Source organism: Tribolium madens, unplaced genomic scaffold, assembly GCF_015345945.1.
Source record: "Tribolium madens isolate multiple individuals breed KSU strain unplaced genomic scaffold, Tmad_KSU_1.1 Scaffold_91;HRSCAF=231;Tcas5.2_LG7, whole genome shotgun sequence".
Classification (NCBI taxonomy): domain Eukaryota; kingdom Metazoa; phylum Arthropoda; class Insecta; order Coleoptera; family Tenebrionidae; genus Tribolium; species Tribolium madens.
Genome location: NW_025401063.1, coordinates 8,486,411 through 8,497,131, shown reverse-complemented (window position 1 = coordinate 8,497,131; position 10,721 = coordinate 8,486,411). Strand labels below are relative to the sequence as shown.

Sequence of the window (10,721 nt, the reverse complement as noted above, 5' to 3'; positions counted from 1 at the left end):
CCACGGTGTAAGATATTTAGGTGATGCAGCGAGCGCATGCACTGCGTTGGCTGAAGTGTGGTCAAACTGGTCACGCGATTTTTAGACAAGGAGGACATATGCGGGCCATTRYTTCCCGAAAGTCCGCCTAATAAAGTYCACCTGAGGTGGTTACTTCAGCAATTTTATATTGTTCTAATACATGTTTATACATTTTGAAATGGGAAAAAATTTTGTGTGCCCAAGTTTAAAAGTGGCTATGCTAAAAATAATGAAAAGTTATCTTTATTTCCGATACCTACCACGGAAAATGTTGCCTAATCGTATAATTCCAAAAATTCTGTATTTTCACTGTAAAGGATCATTTATGTAAAAAACATTTTGAAGCAAAACATATAATTCGTGAAATAAAAACTGGCTGTCATACGGTAAATCTAAAGAAAATTAATTAAAATTATAAACACCATAAAATATATTTTTTCTAAATTGAAACAGCTTTTGTCAAATTTTATCTCAAAAAGCCAAAATTAGAAGAAGAAGCAGTACTATTTTTCCAGATTGTGCAGGATATTGTTAAATTTGATCCACAAGTTAAACGAAGGAGAAAAGCAAAAAGAATTGAAAAAGCAACTCTAAATTTAGATTTTTTTGGTTGCTGTTTTTAATAATTATCAATAAATAATAATAATTTGCTTATTTATTTTAGTAGAAGAATCAAATATAGCTGATCTGAATAACTAACAAAATTTATTTGAAAAAAAAATAAAATAAGAATAAAGGTTTATTCTATTTATTTATTTACCTTCTAGTCTGTGGTGTTTACATTCAATTGCGAATGGTGATAATTAATGTGATTTCAATAATTATGAAATAAAGTTCAGTTCAAAGTAACGTTATTTAAAAAAGTAGTAATCGACGCAAGGTATGAAATAAAATTTATATATCTGATCTCTCTGATTTAATTTTTCTCTAGATACAAAAATAACTACAGTCCAAAAACTAAATTAATTAACAACAAATTTTTGATAAATTGGTGTGTTTCGGCAGTTTTACAATTCCTAATAATTTTAAATTTAGAATTAAATTTTACTTTAGAATATTATGCTCCTACAAAATATGTAGGTGTTTATGTTCTTGAAAAATCTTTGTCTTCGATATTCCGTTTCATAAAATAACCTTATTTAAAAAGAATTATTTTTAATTAATTTTTAATTATTTAATTTTTTAATATACCAACTAATTTACTAATTATTTAATATAACAACAGTTTTCAAGTAAAATTCAATATGTATTTGTTTTACGTTTCGCAACAGAAACACGTAATAAAAAAAAGTTCAAGCACAGCTTTATCATTTAGATAATATTTTTTATAGAATTTAAATTCAGATGTATTAGGTATATGACGTATATTTTTTATATAAACTTTTATTTTTAAAAATTATAACTATTATCATTTATACAACTGCAACTTTTCGGTCCATTCCTTCATTTATTGATAGTAATGATGGCCCGATTACGCTATCTCTCTCTAAATTGAGCGTTACCGGTTTGGCCACACGTTTGCAGGGCTCGCTGCATCTTACGCCTTGGTTACAGCCTTTCAAAAATCACGAAAAAATTTCGGAAAATTTTTTGTTCCTTTTTGGAGTAGTACCTACCTATACATATATTAAAATTCAGAATTTTGTTTAAAACAGAGTTGATATTAGGTATACCTACCCACAAGTAGATATTGATACAGTATTGTAGCAAATATTAGAAGGGTGCAAAAAGAGATTTAATAATAAATCTATTTATATTCATTTTCTTGTATTATTTTGACGGGAAGTGTAACTTTTTGGTTTTATTGTTTTTTCTGTTCGTTAAAAACCTACAATGGTTTTCTGTTTAGCACAAAAAATTGTTTCCAATTATTATTATAAGAAATAAGGTAACCTACATAATAATAAGCAAGTATCTAGTATAGGGTAAGTCCGGGGGAAATGGACCACAACCTGGTGTAAAAATTAAGATTTTTATTTCAATTCAAACCATCACGAGTGTTTTCTCTTACAGCATGACAACTTATAAAGATTGAGACGGGCCATTCTAATAGTTTCTAATTATTATTATTTTCTTAACAATGTTATTGAAACAATATTGTGATATACCTATCTAGCCATGTATATGTACATAATACATCACATACGTGAATTCAATTCACTAACTTTAAAAATGTTGATTTTGGTGTGACAAATGTGTTGGAATATATAGGTTAGTTTATCCCTATTTTTTAATACCGTGCGATAAAAAAAAATTAGAGTAGGCGACGATTAATATTCTACAGTTGCCAACACATTGGCTGGGAAATTTTCCACACAAACTGAAAGTGAAAATGACCATTCACCGTTTTTGTCTTGTACAGCATTTTTGTAATTAACTTGCAACAATAAATATTTTCTGCTCTAAAGTGAACATTATATTTCACTCAAAATTAATAAAACACAAACTTGTCAAAGTTTCCGCTGACATTTGATGTCAAAAATCAGGACTGCCATCTGAAGGACTTTAATCACCGCCTACTCTAATTTATTTACTACGTTTATAGTCCTTTGTAATTTTCTTGCAGTCCGTTCCTCTGTATTTGACATACCTACTATTTTTGTAAAATAAATTGTATATAAGCATGCTTTTACCAAAAATACACATAGGTCCATTATTCTTACCTATGTGGGGAGGAGAGAAAAATTACTAAATTACATCTGATCAAGTTTGAATAGAATACTGTTTTTAGGTTGTAACTTGTGTTATACATGATATTATTATGTTTTGATCAAAATAATACGTTTAAAGATAATATTTTGTTACGAGAGAATGAGCCCTAGTAGGGCTCCAAGTCCATCTATCCCGCTGATCCATCTCTCCAGAGTTTACCCTATACCTAGAAGTAAGTATTATGGATATATTTTAAGAGAAAAATGCAATGATTGTCTTTATTATTTATCTAAAAATTATAATTCATTTGTCTAAATTAATTCTTGATGTTTATCTCTTGTTAAATAGAATTTTAAATTACGAAATACCATGCCTTGCAATAAAATTTCCCATCGAAGTGAGTAAAATTAAGCAGTCAACATTGAATAATATAACTTTTGCCTACTAATAGACAAAACTGAAGGTATTATTAAGTGAATGTATGTATTTTTTATTTCTGAAAATATTAGTTGAATCAAAGATTCTTTAGAGACGGGAGAAAATAATTTTGTCATTTCAGACAAGAATTGGAATCAATATGATTTAGATAATGAAAATTCTGTACCTTCTGTTGTTAAAATTTGCAGAATAAATATGTATTTTTTTTCGTTAGTGGAAGAGATATATATTATTTATGTGTAGCGCCTTCAGAGGAAGGTATTTTTAAGTGAGTAAAAAAGGTAAAAAAGCAAAATTTTATGGTGCAGTCTGTTGACGCAAAGCCGGTCCGAGTCCGTCGCTGAAATGGATTGCTGCACTAATTCTGTTTGACTAAACTCGAGTAATTTAATAGACATGTAGACGTTAAACACATTTGTAGGTGATTAAGCAAATCTTGACAATCTGGCATCTGTTGCGTCCATAATATTACAAATATTAATCAGAGATGCCAGCATTTTTTTGCTCGGCATCTTAAACTTGAAACAAGCAGTGACGGTAAAATTTTAGCGACAAAAGCAGCCAAAACGAGCACCTGGCCCACCTTTCCACGCCTTCTCGCCGCTACGATACCTGCCAGCCATTTCATTCATCTCACCTGAGAAAAAACTTAGCTGCAAATGGAGGCTAAATCGGGCACTTTTAGGTGCCGTTGAAAAAGCAACAAACTTGTGTATGGTCTATAAATACGTTCTCTCATTAAAATGAATTTGTTAGAGTGGCGGGTTTCGTTTTTTCGGCAATTTGTTAAGCAACGGAACTCGAGGAATATATGGCGAGCTTTCGGAGCTTTTATAATGGGTGAGACGGTCTGCCGCTTCGCTACGGTACACTAAATGGTGAAAGTGATTATTTCATTTCAGCTGCGCGTTCGGCCTGTTTGCACGTATTAAAATTGTAAGGTTTATTTTCGAGGGATATTTATGTCTTTATTTCGAGATATTTTGCTCTTTTTGCTCAATAGCTATTTGACCACGGAGATTGAATATTGTCTCGTGATTTATAAGCGTGAATTAGTCTTCGGAATTTAACGACCAAAGGCTATTTCAATACAAGTTTACAACACATTTACACCCCCAGTAATTTTTTATAAGTAGCCATATGTTTCATTTCATTTATTGGTTCAACAGGGGCCTCTATCTTCAATTTTCGATATACAAGATGATTTAGAATAGGTATACCTACCAGTAAGAGTAAAATTTAAAAACAAAGCCACAAAATATAAAAACAAAAGTGAAAGTTTCATTTTGATGAATAATAATATCCAGTTAATCAACTGAGAAAATCCATTTACGAAATAATTCCGTATTCTTATATCTACAGTCAATTGCTTCATTTACAGCAGAAAATCATCAATTATAAGGCAGCATTAACTTCATGTCTTGCGGCAAGATTGTCAACTAAGATATGAAACATTTCATTTTATGCCAATTTTGAAGGAAAACAAGATATTAATGAGCTACGTTAGATTCAAGCTGCAAGTTGGTAGGTACATAGGTATTATAGGTACTACTTGTCCTTTAGCGAAAAATCGAAATTAAAGGCACAATATGAATTAGCTATTGTACTTTTCTATCACTCATATACAGGATGCGCCAGAACTCGCGCCCCAGAGAAAAATTTCAAGTAAGATAAAATACCAGGAACACGGAAAAAATTCTATCTGTCAAAAAATTGTGACATTTATTTTTTGACATTTGACATTTTTTCATATCTATTTAATGATACTGATGATCCTGTGTATGATTTTTTACAATTATTTAGTGAAGGTACAAAAACATTGAACTTCAGAGTCACAATTTAGAATATAGCTTCCCTGTGTCCTCTTATAATAGCATGTAGCAAAAAAAAACTTGAAAAATTATGTTAGCAACAGAATTAAATAGAGTCAAAATGCAAAATTTAAACTCTCATAACTTTGAAATTTTTTGAGATAAAATTTTTTTAACATTTTTCCCATGTTCCCGGTATCTTACTTTATATGGCATTTTTTCTCTGGGGAGCGAGTTCTGGCGCACCCTAAATATTTTGGAAAGATGCTTTAAAAAAAAACAAAATTTGATTATAAACAAATTAATGACTTTTAATCTAATTACTTGCAGTTTCCATTTATTATGCATGAGAATGACTGTTTAACTACGATAAATCTGACAACGATTTTCAAAATGAAAATCTGTTTATACCTACAGGAAACTTTTAAAGGAAATTACCCAACAAGCGTTAAGGTTATCAATTCTTTCTGGGTTCAAAGGAAACAAACATTTAAGGGTATATTAATCAAATTATTACTTAAATCTCTGTTTTAATTATAGAACCGATTATGTTACTGATCAGTGAAATAGATAACTCTCCAATTTAAGTACATAGTTTATTATGATTTCATATTGACTTGTTATACCACTTGATTAAAAACTTAAAAAGCTTAGGTATAGGTTGTATGTACATACGTGTTCACTTTATTTTTACACATGCTATTCTTTAAATCAGTTTTAACGTGTTTTGTTTCATTTATATTTTGGTTATTATTATTATTATTATTATAAAATTATTAAAAATATAGAGTTATTAACGTCATAAAACCAATATGTATAGCAAGTAACAGACAAAGATTGAAGTTTGTAAAATCTAGTCACAACCTCATGCAGTCGCATGTTATTGGAGTATAAGCTGTAAATTTTTGACAAAACTAGTCAAAATCATAACGTCGAATAATGTCAACCTTTCGAATGTGCTTTTCGTATAGCAACATGCGTGACAACGTATGTACGTTAAAGCTTTTTAACGGTCTAGGCTGTTATCGTTGCTATCACCAAAAAAATTACCAAGAAATGTTGAACCTACACGAACACAACATTTTGAAGAGGTGCAATGCAACAATAATGTACAAATTTTAAAAATGTTTAACGAAAAAATGTGACTAATTGTCAATAATAATATTGACACATTGTAAATTTGAACGTTAATTAAATCCCTGTGTAGTGAATAATGATACCCAATCATCTAGCAGCCGATTGTTTTTCATTCCTGTGCAAAATTTTAATTAAAAGTTGTTGGAGCCATTGACAAGTTAATTAAATTCACGGTATATTCATACACAAACACCGCACTTAGTCCTCGGTTTGTTCTGGCCCAGGAACCATGGCTAATTTAGCGTCTACAATTTCAAGCTTTGCGGCTTAGAAAATCCCCTTTGAACTCGACAAGTTTGATTTATGATTTCCAACATATACTCTCACTTTACGTTAGTTTTAATTTTGTTCACGAGATGAAAAGATTAGTACTTACCTCTTTACCTATTCGAACAAAATAATATCATCTAAAGCCTGTGGTAATAAAAGTAGTTTAAATTTGAAAATAATAGACCGTAACTGGTGAGAAAACATAAAGTGTCGAAAAAAAAGCACTTAAACTAACATATATTACAAATATAAATGGTTTCTTATCTCACGTGTAAAGGGAGGTTTCCGGAAACGCCCACGTGTCCGTGAAATCCCACACATGACTGAAACATAAGATGTTAGAGGGTCAAAATGTCAATTATTGTGATGGTTGAGTATGTGGGTAAGGGGCTGTTCGAGAATTTTTCGAAACCCCTTAGATATCTATTCTAGTGAATGCTAAAGGTGGGACTGGAAGCATTCTTGGGGTCGTAACCTTTCTTACAGTCTCGCAAATTGGTGTAGATAACATTCCAAACATTCCAGCGTATGCCTAAACAACGTACTCGTAGATTGGAAACAATTCATTAACTGATTAGATACAATAAGCTTCCGCCAACACATTTCTTTCTTTTTTCATTAGAAAATAAAATTGCTGCATGATTATTTTATTAGTTTTTGTATTACAATTTGTTGCACCAAAATTTGATTTATATGTAGGTTTTCTTTGGCAAAAAACAAAAAATATATGTATCACATAAATTGTAGTATATTATTACATTTATTCAATTAAATTGTAAAATAATAACTGTACCTCAGAGCCAAACTATGGCAAGTCCAAAATCTTAATTTTACAGGAGAGCAGTTTAAAGATTTGAAACGATCCAGTTTTATGACTTGGCATATATATCTCATTTTCCTAAATTTTGGGCTTGCCATAGTTTGGCTCTGGAAAGTTGGAAAGAAAATTTTCAAATTCCCATTAGGTAGTAGGTACAGGTATTTTTTAATAAATAAAATTTTTGCTGTATCTTTATTTCTTCCTGTGAAGTAGGTATTTAATGTTCTCTCTGCCAGTAATTTTTATGTTTGTCTTGTCATCATCTCCATTTAAATACCCAAAGCAGTTTTTTATTTCATTACGACAATCGATTGATCGGTGTTTTTTCAAACTGAACATAAGGCTTAAAGTTAAAAAAAATGTCCCTATGTATGTAGATATGGAAAATAAAAGTAAAAAACAACTTTTTTGTAGATAATAATGGAAAAGACAGGAAAATTGGTTGTTTGCATGTCCAAAAATTGTTTTCGAAAATAATACAATTTTACAGTTTTGCTGAAGGTTAGTACTAATAAGCAAATTGATAAAGTATTCAATTAGAAGAAATATCAAACCATACTTAAACAATTCCTTAGTATTTAAATCACAAAAATCTACCTACTTCTCTTATGGTTTAAACTGTAGAAGTATTGAAAATATAGCTTTTTTTTAAATTACTCGTATTACTCACGGCTAATTTTCATTTTTATTTTACCAATTTACTCATTACTCAATATGAATCTTTAGGATTTCTACTTAAAATATAATAAGAGTTTGATTGTCAATAAAAATGTTTCATAAAAATGTGTACCTAAATCTGGACACTTGTATGCAAGAATAACTTATGATCATGCAAAGCGTAAGCTGATCAATGATTAGAGGTGGTTTAATTGATATTATTCATCTGGTCTAGAAAGAATTATGTTGATTATGTTGTATATGTTGATATATTTTAGGCTGGATTTTAGGTGAATTTGTAACAACAATAATTAGAATAAAATTAGAAAAAAATCATTGGCGAATCCTGTATACAATACCTATTACCTTAGTTTTTGAAAATTCGTTTTTGATTTTTTTGGAAATTCAATGGTAACAAGAATTGTAAGTTAAAAATTTATTCTATCTTTATTGAAACCAATTATGCGATAAATATTTTCTTTTCATATTTCATTTGTGTATGTACTTTTACTTAATTGTATATTTATTATCAAAGTTGATTCATAAAAAATATGTTTTTAGTCACAGTTTTATTGACTTTTCACAGAGTACAAATCAGTTAATATTATTAAGATTTATTGTAATCTGCCTAAACACCACTTTATTCAGTTGTTAAACAAATCTTAATAAATAGAAAACCAAGTATAATAAGCAATGATACTTTACTCGAAACCCTTATTTTTTTTTCAAAAGTCATATACTTCCTTTCTTAGAATGCTTTAGGTGAATATGTATGTACATATATTAAATTTTGGCAGAAAGGAAATTAAAAAAATGGCACTCGACCAGACGAGCAAAAAACTGTTTGTGAAGGTGCCATTTAAACATCTGTTGAAAGCTTTAATTTCTTTATTTTTGCAGCACAATTCTGTACTTCTATACCTAAACAAATTAAAAAATACCAACATTTATCTTTGTAATTGGCAATACTGTATAATGAAAAACAGCGTAAAATAAGAGCTAATTCGACACACAACCTGGCAATTACAGAACTGTCTATGTGTCGGTGTAACTTGAGCCACCACCGAAAAGCGGCCTCCGCGAACCCCGTCGGAACCACTCCACGTTTCTTTGAAACCGACTACTCTAATTTTACTGTCGTATTTTTTCCTCTCATTCCTACAAATGGATTCATGTTCCCGCCACTAATTAGTGACACGTGCAATTCTTCTCTTTCAGAAGGCCAAGTCCAGCAGTACGGAGAAGTCAACCAACTGGGTGGCGTCTTCGTCAACGGACGTCCTCTTCCCAACTCCGTACGTCTTAGAATCGTCGAACTCTCACAAGTTGGAATTCGTCCATGCGATATCTCGCGGCAACTACGCGTCTCACACGGCTGTGTCTCAAAAATCCTCGCCAGGTAAGGAAAGAAATATTTCGCAGAAAAGCGAATTTCGATGTAGGGAAAAATGTGTTGAAGTCGTACAAGAAAAAGAAAAACCAGTTTATTGATGCAATTTGTGGCAAATTATGAAATAATTTAATAAATCATATTTGTTTCTTATATTTTCTCAACAACCCTAAAAAAAAATTATCAGAAACTGAAATTTGCAATAACATTTTTTTTCCTGTAACATAGCACAATTTTTATTTGAGTATCCATTAACTGCTGTGTAAATTTATTGTTGTCCTCCTACCCCAGGTACCACGAAACCGGCTCCATCCTCCCCGGCGCCATCGGCGGCTCCAAACCCCGCGTCACGACCCCCAAAGTGGTGGCCTACATCAAAGACCTCAAACAAAAAGACCCCGGGATCTTCGCCTGGGAGATCCGCGACCGCCTCCTCTCTGACGGAATATGCGACAAGTACAACGTCCCCTCCGTGAGCTCCATCAGCCGGATCCTCCGGAACAAAATCGGATCCCTGGTCCACACGGCGCCTCATTCGCACTCCCTCTACAACGCCATCTACCCCAGCTACCCCTACCCGCAACAAAAGCTGCAAACGCCGCCCCCTCAACGCCACGCCACCGCTCCCTGCTGGCCTAGTTCGCACTCAGTGTCGGATATTTTGGCGGGAGTGCACGCGGCGGCCTTCCGGACGCCCCACGGCGCGCCCGGAGGAGTCCCCGGAGGCGCGCCGGCACCAGACAGTGCACAAAACTACAACTATTACATGTATCTGCAAAGCGGCAACACTGCCATGCATATGGTCAATCCGGGGATTAACTCGCATCCCTTGACGGCGCCGGGGACGCATCTCTGATCTGTGAGTTTGTTATAGGTATAACAAGACGATATGCTTGTGTTTTGTATGCTTGTGAAGCTTTAAAATGTATAATGTTAAGAACATGAAACATGTTTGTACATAAATAATTTTAAGATGCTTAAACAGTGCCTTTTGGTGCGTGTTGTTATTCGAATTAAATTTGACACCAGTACTGTTTCTTGAACAACGTTATTGTGTAAGTAGGTGCGTTATTTATTATTAATAGTAATTTATTTGAAATTATCGCAATTATTGTTTCGTTTTTGTTTCATACACAACATTATTACACGAATAAAATTGTGTTTTTGCAAGAATTGGGTTATTTTGTAAATATTTTTTCATGTAACATGAAAAGTGTATTACTGATGCTTGAAATATATTATTTCCCGAAATATGGCTTTCATTTGAGCACACCTGTACCCACAGGTAAGTATTAATGTAAAAAAAATATTCAGAATTAAAAAAAAATACAATCAAAAAGACAAAATTTATACCGACTGATGGTATTTATTAGATATATTTTACTTATTATTTTTGCCTATATCTTTTTTATTTAAATTTGGCGTCATGGCTGGCGGTGATATGACTGGTATGAGTGTGTTGTGAACGGACCACAATTTTTAATACGCCCGACGAGGTGTCAAATGTCAGATTAATATCTCAATC

At 32.0% G+C, this 10,721-nt stretch overlaps 1 protein-coding gene across 1 annotated transcript in view; it reads left to right on the top strand.

The window, feature by feature from the left end:
- Positions 1-10,439, top strand: part of LOC123011009 (paired box pox-meso protein) — a 19,115-nt gene extending 8,676 nt beyond the window's left edge. Inside the window, exons 2-3 of the mRNA XM_044408254.1 lie at positions 9,025-9,205; positions 9,488-10,439. Coding sequence (XP_044264189.1) covers positions 9,025-9,205; positions 9,488-10,052 — 746 coding nt within the window. The 3' untranslated portion in view covers positions 10,053-10,439. The remainder of the gene's footprint in view (positions 1-9,024; positions 9,206-9,487) is intronic.
- Positions 10,440-10,721: the final 282 nt, after the last annotated feature.